General features: G+C 44.4%; 1 protein-coding gene and 1 long non-coding RNA gene across 2 annotated transcripts in view; both read left to right on the forward strand.

Annotated features, from left to right (window-relative positions):
• LOC141565034 (uncharacterized) overlaps nt 1-2,753 on the forward strand; it is a 35,177-nt gene extending 32,424 nt beyond the window's left edge. Inside the window, exon 6 of the mRNA XM_074308027.1 lies at nt 1,821-2,753. Within this exon, the coding sequence (XP_074164128.1) occupies nt 1,821-2,639 (819 nt within the window). The 3' untranslated portion in view covers nt 2,640-2,753. The remainder of the gene's footprint in view (nt 1-1,820) is intronic.
• A 3,095-nt stretch (nt 2,754-5,848) lies between these two features.
• On the forward strand, nt 5,849-10,162 carry LOC141565061 (uncharacterized). The gene is made up of 3 exons (XR_012488837.1): nt 5,849-6,226; nt 7,125-7,203; nt 9,972-10,162. It is a non-coding gene; the product is annotated as an uncharacterized LOC141565061 (long non-coding RNA).
• Nucleotides 10,163-24,606: the final 14,444 nt, after the last annotated feature.

Here is a 24,606-nt window from a genome sequence, read left to right on the forward strand (position 1 = left end):
GGCATGACTCCAGCAGGCTGGATCAGGTGGCCACTGGCTCCCCTGAAATGTTGCAGACATCCGCGTCAGGCTGATGCAGCGTAAATCTCAGAGGGTGCCGGGTCTGGCCTCAGCGCCACTGTCTGCCTCAGTTTCCTCATTTGTAAGATGGGGATAGTAATAGCACCTCACTCCCAGATGTGTGAGGAATCAAGGAGATCATGCTGACCCTGGCACAGAATGGGCACTGGGTGAACGCTCCCCCTGCCCAAGGATCATTTTCTCTGCCTGTCCACTCAAACCCTGGGCCCCTCTTCTGTGTCCATGTTCTCCCGTCCCCTTAATAGGTTCTGATGCTTGATGCTCCACGAGCTACAGTTCCTCCCGCCCCTGACATTCAGCTACAGCTTCTCCCAGTTCAACATGTTTTAGTCTAGGCTCTTCGGTGCTGGTGGATCATCTCCGACTTCCTTCCAATGCCCTTCCTTTGTACAGCTGGTGGGCATTAGCCAAGGTTGCAACCCATCTCCTGACTCTGAGTTTGAAAGAAGTGACTTAACCAAAGTCACAAAGCCTGGAAGTGTCAAGGTCAGGATTGAACCCAGATCCCTCCCCCGCTGAGTAGGATACTCCTTCCATTGCACCAGTCAGAGGGAGCGTGGCAAGGAAAGGTGGGGGTGGTGGGAGCTGGCGACAAGGCATCTGATTTGACGGGAGCCCATACGGCAATTAGGGGAGAAGCCTGAGATAAGACAACTCATCCATGCAAAGCGTGTAGGAAACTGTAAAAAGTGTGAGGCCGAATTTCCATTTCCACTTTGCAAAGAACCGTCACCTTGGAAAATGGGGTCTAGCAAGCAACTGTGTCAGGCCAAGTTCATGACAAGGCCCACGCTAGGGACCAGGAACTCAAAGCCCCATGAAAGAGGTGCTAGGACGTCATCAATAAGCATGGTGACTCTCCTGGCCATCCTTTTACACTCCTCGGGCTCCCTCTGATTGAATGACCCTGAAGAGCCCTTCCAGTCATGTTCTCTGAGGAGACTCTTTGGTGGACTTCTCATTCTGTCCCCCACCTTCCTGAGGCTCTCTGAATGCGGTTCCCAAAGCTCATCTCTCCCCATAAGCATTCTTTCCAATCATTACACAGAGAACCAGGAAAAATCCCAGCTGAAATGGACTTCCGAGAGCTGCTCTTTTTGCAGAGGAACAAGTTGAGGCCCAATGAGGAGGTCAGCCGTACATTTTAGTGGCCACATGTTAGTGGGACAGCTTGCTCTAGAACCCTAGTTACCCTTTCTGCCCTAACTTGTTTCCCCATTCTCCTATTTTTGTTTTCTTGACCAAAAGATATTTTTTGGTGACATTTCTCTTTTCATTCTCATTTAGCCCGGAAGATTGATATGGAGGCTAATGCAACTTCTCCAACACCCAACTTTTCTGAAGATGGATCCCAAGAAGTAATCTTGGAAAGACCAGCAAGGCACGTCCTCCGGGCCCGCAAATATGGGGACATCTGCGCCACATCAGAGAGTCAGGAAAGAGCTCCATTGGGTCAGACTCAGAAAGAATCTGTTTCCTGGAAGAGAAAAGGTTTCAGGAAATTAAAAGTCAATCAAACCAAAGTCTCTACGGAGGAGAAAGGGCAACAACACACCGAATTTGGAAAGAGCTTAAATCGGATTTCGGATCTTGGTGCCCCTCTCAACACAGATGCTACAGGACAAAGACCCCATCGATGTGAAACATGTGCAAAGAGTTTTAGGCAGAGCGCGGACCTGATCAAACATGGAGTAATCCATGCTGGAGGGAAAGCCCACACGTGCGACGGATGCAGGAAGGCCTTCAGTCACCGCTCCACCCTCATTCGACACCAGAGGATCCATACGGAAGCCAAACCCTATAAATGTAGTGAGTGTGGGAAACTCTTCAGCCACAGGTCATTACTTACCCAGCATCAGCTAACCCACACTGGAGAGAAACCTTACACGTGTACCGAGTGTGGGAAAAGCTTCAGCCACCGGTCGGCCATCACCCAGCATCAGACCATTCACACGGGAGAGAAGCCTTATAAGTGTGGCATTTGTGGGGAGGCCTTCAGCCGCAGAGCCAACCTCACTCGCCACCAAAGGACTCACACCCGAGAGAAGCCCTACGAGTGCACCGAGTGTGGCAAGGCCTTCAGCCACAGCTCCATCCTCCTTCAGCACCAGGTCATCCACACTGGGGACAAGACCTACGAGTGTAAGGTGTGTGGAGATGCCTTCAGCCGCAGCGCCCACCTCACTCGCCACCAAAGGACTCATACCCAAGAGAAGCCCTACAGCTGCAGTGAGTGCGGGAAGGCCTTCAAGCACAACTCCACCCTCGTGGAGCACAAGTTCTTACACACCGGGGAGAAGCCTTACAAATGTAACGAGTGTGGCAAGGCCTTCAGGCGGGATACCTATCTCACTCAGCACCAGAGAATCCACACCGGAGAGAAGCCCTACGAGTGCAGAGAGTGTGGGAAGGCCTTCCGGCTGCCCTCAACCCTCGCTCAACATCAAATCGTCCACACTGGGAAGAAGCCCCACAAGTGCGATGAATGCGGGAAGGCCTTCAGTCAGTCCTCCACCCTCATTCGCCACCAGAGAGCCCATTCTGGAGAGAAAGCCTAGTCCTGCCAGAGGTCCAGAAGGCCGTGAGCTGAGCAGGAGCCAGGAGTCTCTGGTTCCCGATCTGCTCATTCGGTGAGCTCGGTCCCATCAGTCAGCTGCCAAATGGGAGGCTCAGACGACACGAACCCTAGCGTTAGGATCTCAGGTCAGTCTTTTCCTTGGTGCCTCATTTTTTTCAAATCCAAATTTTTTTTTTCTTTTTCTGAGGCTGGGGTCAAGTGACTTGCCCAGGGTCACACAGCTAGGAAGTGTTCAGTGTCTGAGATCGGATTTGAACTCGGGTCCTCCTGAATTCAGGGCTGGTGCTCTATCCACTGCACCACCTAGCTGCCCCCAAATCTAAAATTAAGATGAGGTGACGAATAATATATCTTTCTGCTCCCCCGAGAATTCCACGGTGATGTCCATTTAGTCATTTCCATTTATCAGAGATTGGTAGCACACTGTAGCTTCGACCAGGAGAAACCCATGGCTTAGTGAATGGAGAATTGGAGTGCTAATCAAGACCTGGTTCCAAATCCCACCTCTAGAATTTACTATGTAACTTAATTCACCTAACATTTGTTAAACACCTACCGGGTCAGGCACTGAACTGGGCGCTGTAGACACAAGACCAGTAGGAAACACTCCCTGCCCCGAAGAGCTCCCATTCAGGGATCGGCAAATGCAGAGAAAGACAAATGACTGTAGCCTGCACTTCCTCCTTCACAAAATGGGCTCGGTAATGGCTGGAAGATTCAAAGGAAACAGAGTCTGTCAAGCACATTGCATGCCTCAGAACTGGTCGGAGTGAGCAGTGATTATCGTCCCTCTGCTTTATCCAGGAATAAGAACTCGTTTACGGAATGCTTGCCGTTTCCAAGCTCTGTGAGGTAGGGAATGGAGCACTGATTTCATCCATTTTACAGATGGGAAAGTTGATGCATCGAGAAGTCAGGACTTGCTCCAAGACACAAATCAAGAAAGTGTCGGAGGCTGGATTTGTGCTAGACAAATCTAGCACTCCACACACAAGTCCTAGAGAGAGGCAGCTCCATGTCAAACTGATGGGGGTCGAGGTCCCTTTAAGATATCGGGGCTTTCCCCTATAAAGGTGATCTAGGAAAGCTAGCTTAGAACTAGTCAGGACACAATTAAAACCACAGTTAACTTTGTAAGTTGACAATCTTGTCTCTACCACATCACTTTTCAGGATTAGTTGAAAGAGTTAAGAATTTACTAAAGGGAACAGCTAGGTGGCGCAGTGGATAGAGCACCAGCCCTGAATTCAGGAGGACCCGAGTTCAAATCTGGTCTCAGACACTTAATACTTCCTAGCTGTGTGACCCTGGGCAAGTCACTTAACCCCAGCCTCAGGGGGGGAAAAAAAAGAATTTACTAAAAGATGTTGTTATAGGGTATTAATAAGTGTTTATTTTAGGGTCAGAAGATACAAGTTCAAGTCTTGACTGACTTTTGTAAGGTGTATGATTATAGGTAATTTGGTTTACTCTAACATGCCATTTCCTTGTTGTTAAAGAGAGAGAAGATGAAACTTCTTAAACTATGGCTCATGATCCCATATGGGTTCATGCAACAAAATGTGGAGAACATGAAAAATTAGGCAATCGTAAAAGGTATCAGATACTCCACCAATATTCTATTATTATGTAAAAATAAATAAGTGCATCTATCTCATTAATATGCAAAGCTTCATTTTTAATAAATTTAATAAATGGCAAAATTGTATGCATACCAAAAAAAAAAAAAAAAAAGATATCGGGGCTTTCCCCAGCCTCCACCAGATCTGAGCTGGCTTGAGTTTTCCCAACCCCCACAAACAGTTTCTTCCTTTTCTAAAAACTCATTGAATGCTGACCCTGGCTGAAAACCCGCCAGGAGCCTGGGACTCCACCCACCTTCAAGATCACCAAGAGCCCTCATTATAAAAGGGGCAACCCGGGAGTCCACGCTTTGCAGAAGTCCTAAGCATGGCATCCTTATGTCGGTCATGTCAAGGGTTTCTGCCCACCGGACCTAATCCGGGTGCCCTTTTATCTCTACCTTCAACTTTACTAACTAAACTTTACTCCTACAATAAACCTTTGTATCAATCTAGGTTTTTGGGTCTGTAAATTCCTTTACAAGGACTCTGCGCTGTCACGGGACTATTCTTGTGCCGACCCAAAAGGGGGTCCCCCTTTCCTAACTCTCATCAAAAGGACATGAAGTTGGGCCTGAAGGCATGAAGTTCAGAGTTCACTTACAAGCTGTATGACTGTAGACAAGTCACTTAACTGTTGCCTACCTCAACCTGTAGAATGAGCATAAGAATAGCACCTACCTCTCAGGACCATTGTAAGGATCAAATGACAAAATATCTGTAAAACACTTAGCATAGTGCCTGGAAAACAGTAGGTATTTAATAAGTGCTTAAATTTGGTTTTACGCATATATTGTATCTAGGATATACTGTAACACATTTAACAAGTATGGGATTGCCTGCCATCTAGGGGAGGGAGTAGAGGGAGGGAGGGGAAAATTTGGAAAAGTGAATACAAGGGGTAATCTTGTAAAAAAAAAAAAAAAATTTACCCATGCATACGTACTGTCAAAAAAAAATTATAACTATAAAATTAGGAGGGCTGATGGCTGCTCTCACGTCTAAGGAGCTCCCTGATGGGAGAAAGATCTGTCCTCTCTGGCCCCAAAGAGCAAAACCCAGGCCCTTGGCAGGGGACCTAATGTCACAAGGAATCTTCTGACAGTTTGAACGGTCTGACAGTTGCCAGAGAAGCGAGTTCCCTGTCACTGGAGATATTTAAGCAGAGCCTGGGACTCCCTGGGTGGGGGCCATGGTAGAGGGGCTGCTGCTAAAAGGGGAGCTGGGACCCAGCCTCTCCTGGCCCTGGGGGGCCACGGGCCCCTAAAGACAAGGGGCCCCATCTCCACAAAGGGGAGCCTCTGCCTGGTGTGCATGCTCTCCTCAAGCCCCTCCTGGCTGCTGGGCTGCAGCGATTTGGGGGGGACAGTGCAGAAACCCTGATCCTGGCCTCAGGAAGGCTCTGTCCAAAGCCTGCCTCTGGCCCTTGGGAGCCCTATGGGAGGGGGAGAAGAGGGAGATCAAGTTTAGGGGGCTGCCCAGGAGACAGGGAGGACCATGGGGGAGTGCATCACTGACCTGCCTTTTCCACTCCTCTTCCCTCCTTTTCTTTATCTCAGGAAAGATGGACAGCTTGCACAGAATCCAGATTTGGGCAATGGAGGTGGTGCTTTGTAAGTTTGGAGCCAAAAGCCGGGGGGTGCCGGGGGCCCAGAAGACGGTTCCGTTATTAATGCCAGTGGCCCTGTGAGCTCCTCAGGGTTCGGCTCATTCTTCTCCCCTGGCAGATGAGGAAGCTCCATCAGGTCAGTCACACAACTCTGAAGCTGGACCTGGAGCCCCTGACTTCAAACACATCCACGTCCCTGCCATCCCTCCAACTGACCAGTAAGGGCATCAGATCACCATTGGGGACAGCCTCTCGGTGCCCGCCAGGATCTTGCCAAATGCCATGGCTGAGCGGAAAGGTTTGGCAAAGCTTAATCCAAGCTAGCAGCACATACGTGTAAGTGTCTGCTGTATGGCACTGGGTACCCTAGAGGCAGAAGGAAAACTAGCAGTGCCCTCTGGAGCGTAAAGTCCTGCTGAGCAGCAGGAATGAGGGCTGCTCCTTGCCTGGCTTTGCCCCCCTAAGGCCCTGCTCACTCTACCGCAAGCTCTCTGAGTGAAGGGCGGCCCTGAAGTCTTGCCTGCAGTGGGTCCTTAAATGTCTGCTTGGCTGAGCTCAGGAAGCAGAAGCTGGACGTTTTGTAGCCAGATGGCCCCCACTTCAGGGACTGAGGAGCCTTGCTAGCAGGGGCACCAGATCCCTGAATGCCCTGCAGCCTGTGCCATGAAACCCACCAGGATGCAAAAAAAAGACTTGGAGAAGCCCCCAACCAACACCTCCGAGATCCCTCCGGGCCCGCCATCCCACCCCTCCATAACTAAAGATACAAACTGAGGTGTCCGAGATCCCTCCAGGCCTGCCATCCCGCCCATCTGTGATTGTAGCCCCCGACCGAGGCCTATGAGATTCCTCTTTTGTTCTCTGAGCCTCCAAGTCTCCCCCGGCAGGTCCTTCCTATTGATAGAAAGTTTGGAGTCCAGACCCAGCAAAGCCTGGCCTGTGGTCCCTCCAGCAGGAAGCAGCAGACCCTGGATTCAGACCTGGGGCCTCCTATGACCTCTGCCCCTTTGTGTATGTCCATCATCGTTCTGGGAAATAGTCTCCACCTGCTGCCCCCATGATATTAGTGATGATAATGATTGATGATAGTAGTGATGATGATGATGGCGATGATAATGGTGATGATGATGATCATGATGATGATGGTGATAATGATGATGATGGTGATAATGGTGATGGTGATGATGGTGATGATTATGTTGATGGTGATAATGATAATCCGATGTTGATGCAGGTAATATGGACCAAGCCTTGTGTAGCCTGGTGAAACAGAGACAAAAGTGAACAATCCTACTTCTGAGGAGTTTGTGGAGGTAAAAACATGTGTGTATGCATAATATTTAGAAACATGATAGAAGGTCATTTGGGAGGGGAGCCATGTACTCTGGGAAAATATGGTGAAGAGGCTGGGATTTGATGGGATCATGTTGAAGGAAACTTAGAGATTTCCCCCCCCCCCCCCCGAGGCTGGGGTTAAGTGACTTGCCCAGGGTCACCCAGCTAGGAAGTGTTAAGTGTCTGAGACCAGATTTGAACTCGGGTCCTCCTGAATTCAGGGTTGGTGCTCTAGCTACTGCGCCCCCTCGCTGCCCCCGGAAACTAGAGATTTTAAGAGGCAGAAGGGAGGAAGGAGGAATGCGGTCACTGAAGAAGCATGGAAATGGGAAATGCGATGTCAACTATGTGATGACTGGCCATTCAGCAGAAGGGCGTGGAAGCCAGCCCAAACCACCTCCAGAGAGCTGATTGTTCCATCAGAAAACACTGTAAATCAGACCTTGATTTATAGTTTTGTTGACTAAGAAAATGATGGAGAAATGATTAATAGTTCAGATTAAACTTAAAAGAACCTTTGAGGTCACCCTGTAACCCATCTCTTATGTGAGCGTGTGTTCCTCGTGCTCTGGCGTGACCAGGGGAGGCAGGTAGGGAGAGTTGGGGCTGGCGGATAGGGGGGAGAGAGCAGTGAGCCAATTGGGAAGAATCAGTTGAGTCCAAACCTATCTCCTCCACTGCTGCCAGCAGCCATAGGGATGATGGAGCCCCAGCTGAGCTTCCCACAGTTCCTCATTAGAGGAGACATCTTTAATTGGTCTTGTGGGAAACTTCCTCCCCTCCAGGCCAGGGAAGGCTGCTTCACCCGGTCCCGGCCCTGGGGGCAAGCTGGCAAAGCATCCCTCAACTGAGGAGGTACAGGAGAGGGCCATGTCCCAGAAGCCCTGCGATGCTCTGAGCCCTGGTCTTTAGGGACAGCCAGAAGCAGAAGAAACTTGAATAAAAAAAAAACAAAACTTTTAATTCAATCAGATCCAGTAAGTTTTTGGGAAATGCTCACATGGAGCAGGCTGGTCTAGGAGTTGGGGATCCAGGGTCAGGTCCAGGTCATTTTTTAGGGAAAAGCAGAATAAAAACAAGAAAGAATTATTTTTTAAAAATATGCAGAATATACAAAGCAATTTTGAGTGGTGGGAACAGTAACAACTGGCTGTTGTCTTTCATCCGACTCTGTGACCCTGTTTGGGTTCTCTTGGCAGAGATATTGGAACGGTTGCCATTTCCTTCTCCAGCTCACTTTACAGTTGGGGAAACTGAGGCAAATATGGTTAAGTGAGCCACCCAGCTCACATAGCTCATGAGTGTCCGAGGCCACATTCGAATTCCTGACTCAGACCCAACATTCTCTGCTCTATGGCACCACTTGGCAGCCCACTAATAACCAGGGGCCTTTTGCAGAGCAGAGATTCCTAAAGGTGATGGTGAGCCTCGGGAATCCCCTCCAGGAATGGGAGGAATCCTCTGCAAAGGCATGGGGAGCAGGAGAAACAGCAAGAAGGCTGAGTTGGGAAAAGATGCTGAGTAGTGAGAACCAGTAGGGCAGCCAGAGAGAGCTCCATGGCCCGAGTTCAAATTCAGCCTCAGACACTCAACATTTACTAGCTGTGTGACCCTAGGCAAGTCACTTAACACCAATTGCTTCCAAAAAAAGAGATTTATTAAGTGCCTACTGTATGCCAGGCAGTGCCCTCATGCCCTGAAAGTTTTTAAGCAGGACATGCTCCAAGATTGCTAGTGGGGATGATGCAGGGAAAGGGGGAGGGGAAAAAGGTACCAAAAGAGAGAGGTTGGAGAGAACTAAGGAGATGGGAAAAAGGTAGAGGAAGGAGCAGGTGGAGAAAATGAAAGGAATTGGATTAGGGATAGAGAAGTCCCACAGGCCATAGGATTCAACAAGCACCTATTAGGCCTTTCCTGTATGCAAAGCCCTGTGGGAGTGCTAGGAATCCAAAGGCAAAAGCAAGATGCTCCTGTATGATCATCCACAGCTGCGTACAAACCAAAGCTCCAGGGAGAGTCATTGACATCGGTAACTCCCACATGAGCAGACTCCCTTCACCAACACAGGTGGGCACCTCGCCTGCTATCTAGTCTCAGAGAGCAGCCTCCATCACTGATGGGGGGTCCTCTTCCTCAGGCACAAAATGCCAACGTTATCAGCCTCCCTTGGTGGTGGAGCTCGAGAACTCGAGGAGAGCCGCTTTCTGTGACTCCCCATGACCTCGAGGAGAAAAGACAAATAGAGAAAATCAAATCAGAAGTAATTATGTCTAAAAGGAGTGCACCTGTCTAACCTAGATCAGATTGCTCGCTGTCTCAGAGCCAGGGAAGGGGAGGGAAGGAAGGAGAAGAGTGGAGCCCAAAGTCTTACAAAAATGGATGCTGCAGAGGCAGCTAGGGGGCGCAGTGGATAGAGCACCAGCCTTGAATTCAGGAGGACCCGAGTTCAAATCTGATCTCAGACACTTAACACTTCCTAGCTGTGTGACCCTGGGCAAGTCACTTAACCCCAGCCTAATTTAAAAAAAAAATGAATGCTGCAAATGATCTTTACATGCATTTGGAAAAATAAAATGCTATTGAAAAAAATTTTAAATTCCACAGTAAACACCTAAAAAACCAGCAACAACAACAAAAACAAAAAACAGAAGTAATTTCAGGGCATAGGAGGATGCTGACCCTGGGGGGGATCATGAGAAGCTTCCTGGAGGAGGAGGCGAGCTTAGGGTTCCGATAAACATCCCAGGCACAGCCAAGGCAAAGACATGGAATACAGAGAGCAGCAAGTACACCGGCGTGCCAAATTGCGGTGGGAGTGAAGGCCTCCCCTTCCCCTCCAGAGCTATTGGAGTCCAGTGGCCAGAAAGGGAGCAGGATCCCTGGAGATGGTCCGGAGTGAAAGCTTTTTGTAAGTTAAGGTCTTCAAGACTCAGTCTGACTGAGGCAACAGCCGTTCAGTGTTCAAGGCCAGGGATCAAGGGAGGCAAAGAGTCGCCTCTCTCACCTGGTCCAAAAAGTCTAAATAAATAAATGAATGAATGAACTTGGGAGGGGACACTCTCAGGTCTCTGGCAGAAGCAGGAAGGACTACAACTTACCTTCCAAACGAGTCACGCAAACAGTGACCTAATGGAGGACCTCCTGGGGTCAGGGAGCATCAGCTGTTCTGGTTTGAGGCCTGATCCTTCAGAAAGAAATCTAGCAGCAAAGCCCAAGATATCTTGGGAGGATTTGGAGGTGCAAAAGGGGGAAAAAATGCTGTTAAGAGCATCAGTAGGTGAGGTTATTATGCCTTATGTGGACAGAAGGAAGGAGAGAGGAAGGAAAGAATGGAGGAAGAAAAGAAGGAAGGAAAGGAGGGAAGGCAGAAGGCAGAAAGAGGGAGGGAAAGAAAAAGGGAAGAAAGGAAGGGAGGGAAGGAATGAAGGGAAGAAGGAAGAGAGAGAGGAAGGAAGGAAGAAAGGAAGGAGGGAAGGGAGGAAGAAAGGAAGGAGGGAGGAAAAAAGGGAGGAAGGAAGTAGGGAAGGAAGGAAAGAAGGGAGGAAGGAAGGAGACAAGGAGGGAGAAAAGGAAGGAGGGAGGGAGGGAGTCTTACAACAACCTGTGTGAGTAAAGCTCGATTGCAGAGAGCCTGTGGTGGAGTCATGAGAAAGCAGTCTGGAAAAGTGGGTTGGCCCAGACTATGAAGGGCTGAAGCTGCCAGAGAAGTTGGCATGGAGCCCAGGATTGGAGGCACCGGAAGGCCAGCCCCCTCCTCAGCACTCGGTACCTTCAGAGGCCCAGAAGCACTCTGAAAGGTCATCTGGTCAGGGGCTCGTGAGTATGTTTAATATTGAGGCAGCAGAGTTTCCATATAACTCCCTGGTCTTCTTTGTAATCCCATGAATGTTTTTAACCTGATTTTTTTTTTTGGGGGGGGGCAAAGCAATGGGGGTTAAGTGACTGGCCCAGGATGACACGGGGTGGGGGGGGGGGCAGTGTTAAGTGTCTGAGACCACATTTGAACTCAGGCTCCGCTCCTGCCTCCAGGGCTGAGGCTTCATCCACTATTCAGCTGCTCCCTGTATTTTAACTCAGTGAACAATTCCTCCTGAAGAGGGGCCCCGTGCTTCCTGCAGCCCCAACCTCACTGATAAGAATTGCAGCTGGTGCCCCCACGGTGCTGGGAGGTTTGCCAGGTACTAGACTCAGCTCACCTAAGGGGTCCCTGACTCCTGCCTTCTCTTCTAGTCCTCTTTTCTGATGGAGAAACCAAGGACCCCACTGAAGAAGGGACCTGCTCCTGTGGCCGAGGCCTCCTGCGTCTCCTCTGGCGTTCTCTCCACTGGCCTGGTCTCCCATCCTTCATATTCCATCCTTTGAGGCTCCCTGCCTGGCTCTGATCCAGAAAGGCCAGACCTGGTTCTCCCCTCTTGGTAGGAGCATCTAGGCTCATAGCCCCATAAAGCCTTGAGGGCCCAGCCAGAGGGAAGCCATGCTCCTCCCTTGGCCCCCTCCCCTGATCCTCTCTGTCCTTCGAAGAGCAGGGGACCCAGATAAAAGTAGGGTGGCCCTTCAGTTGGAGTGTCCCAGCATGCTCTCTGCCCGCTTCTGGGGACCCAGCTCACAGTGGGTCCCCCACAGCTTGGGGTCTGGGTGCCAGCCAACCTTTGCCTCCACATGGCTAACCAGCACCCAGAAGGCAGAGCCAGGCTACAGCTATGGCCTACAGTCCTGCAGGCCCAGGATGCTGCTTTGTCTTTGTGGAGAGGTTCCAGGAGGCCCCAAAGCTGGGCCCGGCATACAAGGATCCTCCAGGTTGGGGTTTTTTGGAGGGAATCAGCTGGCCTGGCCTGGGCTTGGAAGGGGGAAGATCCATGTGACAGTGGCCTTCCCTCCATTGTCCCCTCTCCAGAATCTGCCTTGCTGGGGGGCTGGGCACAGAGATCCAGCAAGGGAGCACTCCCAGACGAGGACCCTTCATTCTCCATCTGTGCCCTGTCCCCCATGGGCCGCTCACTTCTCCAGCCAGCTTGGGAGGCCTTTTAAGCCCCTTTAAGACTGCCTTGGGGGCTGCCCACATAGACCCCGACCAACCTAACAGGGTTCTGTTCTTTCCTCCCTGGAGGGGGGGGGAATACCTCCTCAGATTCTGGGCAAATGGCTGCTCTCTGAGACTCAGAATCATCTGTAAAATGGGTATAATAGCAGCCTAGTACATCCACCTCACAAGGTAATTGCTGAGATTAAAGGAGAAAAAGGAAATGACCTGCCTTGCAAACCCTCATTACTGTTCAGGAGGTTCATATATGTCTGACTCTCCATGACTCCGTTTGGGTTTTCTCGGCAGAGACACTGGAGGGGGTGGCCATTTCTTCTCTAGCTCATTTTACAGATGGGGAAACTGAGGCAGAGTGTAGTGACTTAACTACAGACACACGTCTGAGTCATCTAGCTCCAGGCCAGGTGCTCCTCCATTTGTCATAGTGGGAAATAAGAAAAATCTTGTTCTGAGTTTTTATGCAGCAATGTCGGACATGAGTAAGCGTGGGCAATGGTTCTATAGGAAGTAATGTCAAGTGGGGTATTTGTGGAATTCTCTGGGACACTTTGAGGCCTGTATTTCAAAGAAAGTGATTTTGAATATGAAAGTAAGCCAGCTTTTCTCTCCCCTTGTATTTAACTTTGCATGACTTGAATTTTGCCACTTTATATTTGCTGTGGGTGTGTATGAATATGTGTATATATATATATATATATATATATATATATATATATATATATATATATATATATATATATATATATATATATATATTATATGCATGTGTGTGTATGTGTGTGTGTATATATGAATGGAGTATACGTTTTCTTTTTTTTTTTTTCTTTTTTCTTTTTCTTCTATTTTCTTTTCTTTTTTATTTATTTATTTTTAATTTTTTTAATTTATTTTTTAGTTTTTAGTTTTTTAAAATAATCTTCTGGAATATACATTTTCATATAAATATTTCTAGACACACATTTTCCCCATTGGAATATGAGCTTCTTGGGAGTCTTTGTACTTTGTACTGGCATCCTCAAAACTTGACAGTGTCTGGCACATGGTAAGGGTTTAATAAATTCTGCCTGATTGACTCAAGCCACAGGATTTTTCACAGGGGCTAAATGTTTGCAGGGCAGCTGGATGACACAGTGGATAGGGAACTAGGCCTGGAGTCAAATATGTACTCAGCTATACCCTGGCTGTGGGAGCCTGAGCATCGTTTAACTCTGCCTCAGTTCCTCCTCTGTAAATTGAGCTGGAGAAGGAAATGTCAAAGTACACTAGTATCTTAGGCAAAAAAACTCCAAATGGGGTCACTGAGAGTCACCCATGATTGCAGGATGTGTGCAGCCTTCAGTTCTGAGTTGTACATAATTGTTAGGTTCTTACTAAGTGCTAAGTCGGGTACTTGACAATTCTCTAGTTCCGGCCTTTCCTGGGGAAGAGCTTACATGCTTAGGAGGAGCAAGTTCATTGGCTGAAGTAATTCTTCCCAGAAGCCCTTGCATTATCCCACGCCCATTCTCTGGGAGGATAAAGAGGGCAGCTCTGGAGGGAAAAGGGAGTTGTTTCTGGACCAGACTTGAAGCTGCTCTCTGCAGGAAAGGGAAGTTGGCTCCCTATAGGAAGCAGAATCTGTCCGAGAGATTTGAGTTGACACAGCAGATCTCCTCCCAGAGAGCGATCGGCAGCTTCTGGAGACAACAACACATAATGACTGTTTCCTTGCATAACCTGCTTGAAGTCCCAGCTCCTTCAGAGTAATCCTTCCCTGGGAGTGACTCCCAAGTCCTGAACTGCCATAGCCATTGCTTTTGTCTCCATGAGTAAAATGGTTATAATAGTAATCTAGTACCATCTATCTCTCGAGCTAATTGTGAAGATCACAAAGGAAAGACAAGAAATGACATGCTTTGCAAGCCCTCCTTATTGTTCTGTTCGATCTGGATTGATCTTTAAAGTCCCAGATCCTTCAGGGTAAGCTTCCTCTGGTAGTGAATCCCAGGTCCTGAACTGCCATTGCCAACACTTCTGTCTCCATTAGTAAATACACAAGACGTGTGCATATTACTCCTTTGTCTTCATTTTGTTGACCAGGGCAAAGTCATGGGGATTCTGCCCGAGGAGGAACTTTTAGATGCCAGCTTTTTCATGATTCTGTAAATAGGTGAACCACTTTTGGTGACATCTGACCAAGTAAGGGGTGTAGTGACCTGAGTGACATCCTGAAAAAATATCCCTTTGAGTTAGTTATGTGCCCTCAGAACACCTACCAATCCTCTTCCTCCTATCTAGTCAAAGAATATTGATCTTTCTAGAGCTGCCTTAAAGCCCTGTGTTTTATCAATACTACATAGGTTTTATGGCAGAAAGTAGGCAGAGATCCACAGCTAATACCATACATCAAGATAAGGTCAAAATGGGTTCATAATCTGGACATAAAGAATGAGATTACAAACAAATTAGAAGAACATAGGATAGGTTACCTCTTACATTTGTGAAGGAGGAAGGAATTTGTGACCAAAGAAGAACTACAGAGCATTATTGATCATACAATAGATAATTTTGATCATATTAAAAAGTTTTTGGACAAACAAAACTAATTCGAAGGGAAGCAACAAATAGGAAAAACATTTTTACATCCAAAGGATCTGATAAAGGCCTCATTTCTAGAATATATAGAGAATTGACTCAAATTTATAATAGTTCAAAACATTCTCCAATTGATAAATGGTCAAAGGATATGAACAGACAATTTTCAAATGAAGAAATTGAAACTATTTGTAGTCTCATGAAAAGGTGCTCCAAATCACTATTGATCACAGAAATGCAAATCAAGACACTCTGAGATGCCTACACACCTGTCAGATTGGCTAAGATAACAGGAAAAGTGTTGGAGAGATGTGGGAAAACTGGGACACTGATGTATTGTTGGTGGAACTGTGAATGGATCACTCATTCTGGAGAGAAATTTGAAACTATGCTCAAAAAGTTATCAAACTTTGATTCAGCAGTGTTTCTACTAGGATTATATGCTAGACATCTTAAAGGAGGGAAAGGGACTGGGACCTACATGTGCAAAAATGTTTGTGGCAGCCTGTAAAGTTCTGATCGTCTCTCAATTATCATCCTTCTCTGCGAGGAGGCTTCTTTTCTGTATAATCTTTTCTTCTGTGAGCAGGTTTCTTCTGGAGCCTCCAGCAAGAGTGAAGGTAGAATCTCGAATCCTCTTCTTCCTGAATCCTGGCTCTGAATCTCCTCCAGCTCTTGTCCTTCCCCAATCCAGACTGCTTGTCCAGGCCCAATGTTGTCTTCTTTTATCCTCCCAGAGAATGGGCTAGTGAGAACTCAGGGGCTTGTGGGAAATACTTCAACCAATGAACTTGCTCCTTTTAAAGGTGTAAACTCCTTTAAATATATAAACTCCTTTTTAGAAGTCTTTTAAAGGTGCAAACTCCTTTCAAAGGCCTGAACCAAAGGTGTGAATTCTGAGCTAGAGAATGGTTTAGACAACCTGAGTTATCACCTTGTAATCCTGACAGCAACCCTTTTTTTTCTTTCTTTTTTTAAAATTTTATTTATAATTTTTTGACAATATACATGCATGAGTAATTTTTTTATAACATTATCCCTTGTATTCATTTTTCCAAATTATCCCCTCCCTCCCTCTACTCCCTCCCCTTGATGACAGGCAACCCCATACATGTGTTACAATATAAACTCAGCAGCCCTTTTTGAAGTGGCAAGAAACTGGACACCGAGTAGATGTCCATCAGTTGGAGAATGGCTGGATAAATTATGGTGTATGAATGTTATGGAATATTATTGCTCTGTAAGAAATGACCAGCGGGATGATTTCAGAGAGGCCTGGAGAGACTGACAGGAACTGATGCTGAGTGAAGTGAGCAGGACCAGGAGATCATTGTACATGGCAACAGCAAGAGTGTACAACAATCAATTCTGATGTTTATGGCTCTCTTCAACAATGAGGTGATTCAAACCAGTTCCAATTGTTCAGTGATGAAGAGAGCCATCTACACTCAGAGAGAGAACAGTGGGAACAGAGTGTGGAACACAGTTGCATTCTCCCTCTCTCTGTTATTTGCTTGCATTTTGTTTTCTTTCTCAGTTTTTCTTTTCCTTCCTTAATCTGACTTTTCTTGTGCAGCAAGATAACTGTATAAATATGTATACATATATTGGATTTAACATGTATTGGACTATCTGCTAGCTAGGGGAAGGGGTGGGGGAAAGGAGGGAAAAATTTGGAAAAAAAGGTTTTGCAAGGAGCAATGTTAGAAAAATTACCTATGCATAGGCGTTGTAAATAAAACAAATTAAAAAAAAATTTAAATTAAAAAATATATATTTCATAGGGTTGTTTGAAGAAATTTTTTCCAAATCTTTTATTGTTGATTACACAATTCCAAAAGTCCCACACAGTATCAGTTAATACTGGTATTTCATGACATTAATTCCCTTAAATGTCTTGTTGTCATTTTGCTAAGAGACATATCCAAATGACCAAATGGATCCCAGCCTTCTCTGGGATAGCCTTCTGGCTAGAAGAGACCAAGGTAGCTCCTCATATTTATCACTTATTCCTTGCTTTCATGTGTCTCTAGATTTAAGTGCAAAGGCTTCTCACCTTCTATCTTTCACTGGCATATATTAAAAATGTTCGCCTCTTAAATCCACCTGACATGTCTATGTTGTTGTTTGGTCTTTTACTAATATCCAACTCTTCATAACCCCATGGATCCCAGCATTGCAGGCCCTTCTATCCTCCACTATCATCTGAAGTCTGTCTAAACTCATGTTCATTGGGGCATCTAGGTGGTGCAGTGGATAGAGCACCAGCCTTGAATTCAGGAGGACCCGAGTTCAAATTTGACCTCAGACACTTAACACTTCCTAGCTGTGTGACCCTGGGCAAGTCACTTAACCCCAGCCTCAGAGGAAAAAACAAAACAAAACAAAACAAACTCATGTTCGTTGCTTTCATGACTTTATCCTCTGCTATCTCTTTCTCTTTTTGTCTTTCACATTTGCCAATATCACGATCTTTTCCAATGAGTTCTGTTTTTTCCTTATGTGGCCAAAGTATTTAAGCATCAGTCAGCGTTTTTCTTTCCAATGAATAGCACAAATTAATTTCTTTAAGCAATAAGACATGCGTTCCCCAAGTGATAAATGATCAAAGGATATAAACAAATAATTTTCAAGTGAAGGAATTAAAGCCATCTATAGTCATATGAAAAAAAAATGCTCTACATTATTATTAATTAAAACAGTTCTGAGGGGCCACCTCACACCTCTCAGATTAGCCAAAGTGACAGGAAAAGATAATGATAAATATTGGAGGGGAAAACTGGGCCACTAACATACTGTTGGTTGAGTTGTGAATGGATCCAACTATTTTTTTCCCCCCTGAGGCTGGGGTTAAGTGACTTGCCCCGGGTCACACAGCTAGGAAGTGTTAAGTGTCTGAGACCAGATTTGAACTCGGGTCCTCCTGAATTCAAGGCTGGTGCTCTGTCCACTGCGCCACCTAGCTGTCCCTGGATCCAACTATTTTGAAGAGCAATCTGGAACTATACCCAAAGGGCTATCAAATTGTGCATACCCTGTCACCCAGCAGTGCAAAAGAAATCATAAAGGAGGGAAAGGGACCCACATGTACAAAAATGTTTGTAGCAGCTCTTTTTGTGATGACAAAGAATTGGAAAATGAGTAAATGTCCATCAATTGGGAAATGGCTGAATAAGTTATGGTATGTTATGGGCCAGAACTCTGAACTAGAAACAAAGGATGCTTACAAGGTACTGAGTCAGTAGAATTGATAGAGACAATAGTTATCTAATTTAGCATGGTTCAGTATGATTGATTTAATTCTACAAGGAGATGTTATGGGCCAGAACTTGAAACAAGGTACTGAGTGGAATTGAGGAGACGATGTTAAATCTAGTTTAGCATTGATTTAATCCTACAACAAATAACGGTTTCCTGGTGATGTAATGATTGGTTTGAGTACAAACCACGTAGCATATGAGCTAGAAGCCTCAGCCAGGGAGATTCAGAGATTCAAAGACAAGGGGACAGAAGGCTGGAGGCTGAAGGCTGGAACACAAGTGCTTGGATTCAGATTCATCCCATCTCACACCACCTTGGTGGCAGGCTCTCCTCCTTCGCTTCTCCACTGAAATCGAGACTCCGGAAGGCCTCCAGAAGGCCTAGCCTAGCTCCAAGTGAAGGAGATAGGATTTTGAAGGAGATAATAAAGGATTTGGACTTTAACACCTGGCTGCACTTGTGGTGATTACTGAACTGAAACGAAGGCTGCTCCCAGAGACCCCAAGAAAACCGAACCAGACAACATTACATTTTATTTTATTTTATTTTACATTTTTAATTAATTTTATAATTATATTTTTTGACGTATATATGCATAGGTAATTTTTTTTTTTTACAACATTAAACCTTGTATTCACTTTTCCCAATTTCCCCTCCCTCCCTCTACCCCCTCCCCTAGATGACAGGCAATCCCATACATGTTAAATGTGTCACAGTATATCCTAGATACAATATATGTGTGTAAAACCGAATTTCTTGCTGCACAGTAAGAATTGGATTCCGAAGCTATAAGTAACCTGGGTAGAAAGACAATATTGCAAACATTTTACACTCATTTCCCAGTAGAACATTACATTTCAGAGAGAACATTACAATGATATATGAAAGTAATGGGATATCATTGTTTTATTAAAAAGGATGAACAGGCTGATTTTAGAAAGTCCTGGAAAAAATGTACATTAACTGATGCTGAGCGAAACAAGAACTAGAAAAACACTGTACACAGCAACTGTAAGATTGTACCATAATCATCTATAATATGCTTGCTTCTTTTCAGAGTGATCCAAAGAAATCCCAATAAACTTTGAATGGAAAATGACCTTCACATTCATCAGTATGGAGACCGAACGTAAATTAATTTTTTTTCAGTCTTTTTTCCCTCTCATAGTTTTCCCCTTTTGCTCTAATTTTTCTCTCCCAACATGATTCATATGGAAATATGTAAAAAAAAAATTAACTTATTTGCATAAGCCCCCCCAAATGTTGTTTTACATGTAACTAGTGAAAAGAAAAAGAAAAAAGTATAATTAGAGAAAGTTACCATGAGGAGATACCTCTTAGTATGTTTCACAATGGAGTCACCTAACCAGAGGCCATCCACACCCAGACAACTGATGAGATATTTTGTTACTGGCTGCCTCTTTATTTTTTTTTTTTATTTTTTGCTGAGGCAATTGGGGTTAAGTGACTTGCCCAGGGTCACACAGCTAAGAAGTGTGAAGTGTCTGAGGCCGGATTTGAACTCAGGTCCTCCTGACTTCAGGGCCCGTGCTCTATCCACTACACCATCTAGCTGCCCCATAGCTGCCTCTTTAACATGAAAACCAAATCTAGTTCTAATTAGGAAACTGGAAAATAAATTAAAGGTCAGGCAAAACCATCAGAAGCCTAAACGGCTTCCATAGAAAATGTCACATTTTGTATTGATTTCTCTTGACCATATTGTGCTGGGTTTACATTTTAAAGAAAGAAATGAAAATCAAATATTCTTGTATTCTTGCAATATATGGATATATTGTATATTTGTAGTAAATACTGGCAGCTAAATGGGTGCTTTGGATAGAGAACCAGAATTGGAGTCAGGGAGGCTCATTTTCCTGAGTATAAATCTGGCCTCAAACACCTAGACAACTCACTTAACCCTGTTTCCCCATCTGAAAAAATGAGCTGGAGAAGGAAATGGCAAACCAAGTCTTTGCCTAGAAAACAGCAAATGGGCTCATGACTGAAGTGACTGAATAACAATGAGTAAACACTGGGTGTGGTAATGGTATTCTAGCACTTTTTACTGGCTTCTCTGCATTGCATTATGTAGTTATGCTCTATAATGTGTATTATTCATGTCATTTTTGGATGCATAATGTTTAACTTTGTAAACTCTATGCTTTGAACAAAGTAAACTTTTAACAACTGTTTGTGGAGTTGTGTTGTGGGCTGTGTGACCTCAGCTTCTGACCTTGACAAGCAGCAGGTAAGAATGAGCGGGGAGCCCCAGGAGGAGTCTAATGGGTCCCGAAGCTGCTCTTCTTGCCTTTCCCCCACCTGCTTCACTGGATCTGACCCTCCCCTCTCACTCCCAGAGAGCACAGGAAAGTTGTACTTTTAACCAGTGTTTGTTAAGAGAAAGATGATGGACTCCAGCTGCTGCTCAAGTTGGCCTAATTTATTGATCAGAGATTGTTGAGGGAAATTATTGGCCCATGGGATAAAAGTTTGCTACCTCTCCTGAGATATTCCCAATTCCCTTTGAATGAAGTGTTTTTCCTCCAATTAGTAACACAATAACTGTAGCTCTGGGAAGGCTGAGTTCATGGATTTGGTTGCCTATTATCTGCTCCATCCATTCCCCTGAGCAAAACAAGTTCAAATTGTATCAGTTTTACTTATAGAATTATAGAACCTAAGGCTGGAGGAAACTTTGGACATGGAGCATAAGACATCAAAGTCAGATATCCCCTAGGGTATCATAGGAGCTCAGGAATGGAGAGAACATAGAACAAGACATAGGGCACAGGATATCCAGGCCGGAGACTACCCAAGAACACAGGGCACAAGATATCAGGGCCAGAGACTACTCTAGAACTCAGAGCACAGGATATCAGGGTTGGAGACTACCCTAGAACACAGAACAGGATATCAGGGTTGGAGAGTACCCTAGAACACAGAGCACAGGATATCAGAACTGGATGACTTAGTTTAGTTCCATTCAACAAACATTGATTAAAGACCTACCAGGCATAATGCTTGGTAATATGGATACAAGAACAAAAACAAATGAGAGAAACAGAGACAGAGAGAGAGCCAGACAGGGTGGGGGGGAGAGGGAGAGAGAGAAAAAAAGAGACAGGGAGAAAGATACAGCAAATATAAAATTAAACAAAACTTTTAAGGGATCAAGAGAAATGGAAATTAAGACAACTCTGAGATACCACTACACACCTGTCAGATTGGCTAAGATGACACGAACAAATAATGATGAATGTTGGAGGGGCTGTGGGAAAACTGGGACACTGATACATGATTGGTGGAGTTGTGAATGGATCCAACCATTTTGGAAGCAATCTGGAACTATGCCCAAAAAGTTATCAAACTGTGCATACCCTTTGATCCAGCAGTGCTACTCCTGGGCTTATATCCCAAGGAAATACTAAAGAGGGGAAAGGGACCTGTATGTGCCAAAATGTTTGTGGAAGCCCTTTTTGTAGTGGATAGAAACTGGAAAATGAATGGATGTCCATCAATTGGAGAATGGTTGGGTAAATTATGGTATATGAATGTTATGGAATATTATTGTTCTGTAAGAAATGACCAGCAGGAGGAATACAGAGAGGCCTGGAGAGACTTACATCAAGTGATGCTGAGTGAAATGAGCAGAACTAGGAGATCATTATACACTTCAACAACAATATGAGGATGTATTCTGATGGAAGTGGATATCTTCAACATAGAGAAGAGCTAATTCAGATCCAATTGCTCACTGATGTACAGAATCAGCCACACCCAGAGAAAGAACACTGGAAAATGAGTGTAAACTGTGAGCATTTTTTGTTTTTCTCCCCAGGTTATTTTTACCTTCCAAACCCAATTCTTACTTTGCAACAACAACAACAACAAAATTGGGTTCTGCACACATATATTGTATCTAGGATATACTATAACATATTTAAAATGTATGGGAATGCCTGCCATCTAGGGGAGGGGGTGGAGGGAAGGAGGGGAATATTCAGAACAGAAGGGAATGCAAGGAATAATGTTATAAAAAACTACCTATGCATATGTACTGTCAAAATTATAATAATCATTATAAAATATATTATAAAATTATAATTATAAAATTAATAATTAAAAAAACTTTTAAGGGATCAGCATAAGTCTTTGGGAGAAATTGGAACCTGAACTGTATTTCCAAGGTATTTTACAAATAGGATTATTATCTCCATTGTACAGATGGGCAAACTGAGACAAACAAAACTTCAATGATTTGTCCAAGGACATATAGCTAATAAGTGTCTCAGGTTGGATTTAAAATTAGTCTTTCTGAGTCTTACATGAACTGATGCTAAATTGAAGTGAGCAGAATCAGGAGAATATCATAAACAGTAACAACAATATTGTGTGATGATCTACATTGATACTCTTTGGCTATTCTCAGCAATACAGTGATCCAAGACAATTCCAAAAAACTGATGACAGGAAAAGCTGACCACAGCCAGAGAAAGAACTCTGGAGTCTAAATGAAGATCAAAGGTGACCACTTTAATTTTTTTGGTTTTTCCTTTCCTGTGGTTTCCCTCTTTTGTTCTTTTTCTTCGTTCACAACATGACTAATGTAGAAATAAATTTAATATGATTATACATTTATAATTGTTTTCTGCCATGGGGAGAGGGTAAGGGAAAGAAAAGGGAGGGAGAAAAAAAATTGGAATTCAAAATCTTATAAAAGTAAATGTTAAAAACTATCTTTACATGTAATTAGAAAAAAAGAAAAATTACCTATACATATGTATTGTCAAAAAAACGTTATAATTATAAAATTAATAAAAATTTTAAAAAAAGAAAATACTATTAAGTAGGAGAAATAAACAATAAATAATCTTTCTGGCGTCTTTCTGACTCCAGGTCTAACATACATTCCATTACACCATGTAACTGCCCCCTAAGAATTTTGTAAAGCAGAGAATACGAGGCAGAATAGTGCAGATGTGTAAAGCACAACGTAGAATGTGATATGTCTGGAGAGGTAAATAGATATATTGTGGAGAGACTTAATACAAGACTGAGGGTGACATTTTATATTTTGGATAATAAGAAATTAAAGAAGACTCTTAAGCAAGAGGATGACATGATTGAAGATAAGATTCAGGAATATCAGTTATCTGTAGGGACAATGGCTGGGAAGCATGGCTCTCAGTTAGGGGAAGTCCAGGGGCAGATCATGAGGGCCCAAATAAAGGCCAAGGCCGTGTAAGTGGAGAGAAGGGAATGAATGTCAGAGACATCATGGCGATAGACTCATGACTGCAGCTGAAAAGGCTATAGGGAGGAAAGTCGAGGAAATAGTCCAGCTCATTTTACAAAGCAATCTTGCCCTACTGCTAATAAGGCAATTTCCATTTCATCTCAACTGGGCACTGTTCATTCCAACTTGGTCTCTTTTTTTTTTTTTTTTTTTTTTTAAGAAGTGAAAAATTTTTCCATTTTATTTTTAATATAAAGCATCCTACATATACTCAACCTTTTTCAATTATATATTATCTGACAATTTAAGATCCATACCTTAAAGATTTGCCAGTTATTCAATTTGTGTCTTCCTTTTTTTAAAAAAATGTTTAATTAATTATAATTATAACATTTTCTTTGACAGTACATATGCATAGGTAATTTTTTTTTTTTACAACATTATCCCTTGTACTCCCTTCTGTTCCAAATTGTTCCCTTCCTTCCCTCCACCCCCTCCCCTAGATGGCAGGCCACTTGGTCTCCTTTTTAATGGCTCTATGTTAGGATTACAAGGTGATAAGTCAGGTTGTCTAAACAATTCTCTAGACCAGAATTCACACCTTTGGTTCAGGCCTTTGAAAGGAGTTTGCACCTTTGGACTTCTGGGGGAGAGTTTACATGTTTAAAGGAGTTTGCACTTTTAAGAGGAGCAAGTTCATTGGTTGAGTATTTTCCCACAAGCCCCTGAGTTCTCACATGCCCATTCTCTGGGAGGATAAAAGAGGCGACATTGAACCTGGAGATTGAGTTGAGACGGCAGTCTGGAAGGATAACTTCCCAGATCTACTTTCCAATGAAGAAGCTTCCTTTGCAGTTGTTGCAACAACCACCAACTCCAGAGGATGCTGACATTTTAAACTCCCAAGCTCACCTACTTGAAGAGATAGAAACAATAATATAACTTTTGATATAATGATATAATAAAATGAAAGGAGATACAATGGACCCAGTAGCAAGATGGCCTAGTTCCAGCCCCCAACCCTAGCTGCCTTGTGGGTAGATTTGCCATAATATCAAGGTAGAAAAGGATACTGTTTTTCTCCATACCTCAATGAAGTTACATCTTGCTCCATGGAGAGTTGCAATTAAAAGACCCTAATGGAAAATTACTCTCATGGACCAGAGGAAGACCATGGGACCAAAATGCCAATTCCTCTCAGCACTAGAAGCAATCAGCAGTAAAATCATCAAGGCTCAAGTAATGAATTACCCTGTCCTTAAAGGC

Source organism: Sminthopsis crassicaudata, chromosome 3 (genome assembly GCF_048593235.1).
Source record: "Sminthopsis crassicaudata isolate SCR6 chromosome 3, ASM4859323v1, whole genome shotgun sequence".
NCBI lineage: Eukaryota > Metazoa > Chordata > Mammalia > Dasyuromorphia > Dasyuridae > Sminthopsis > Sminthopsis crassicaudata.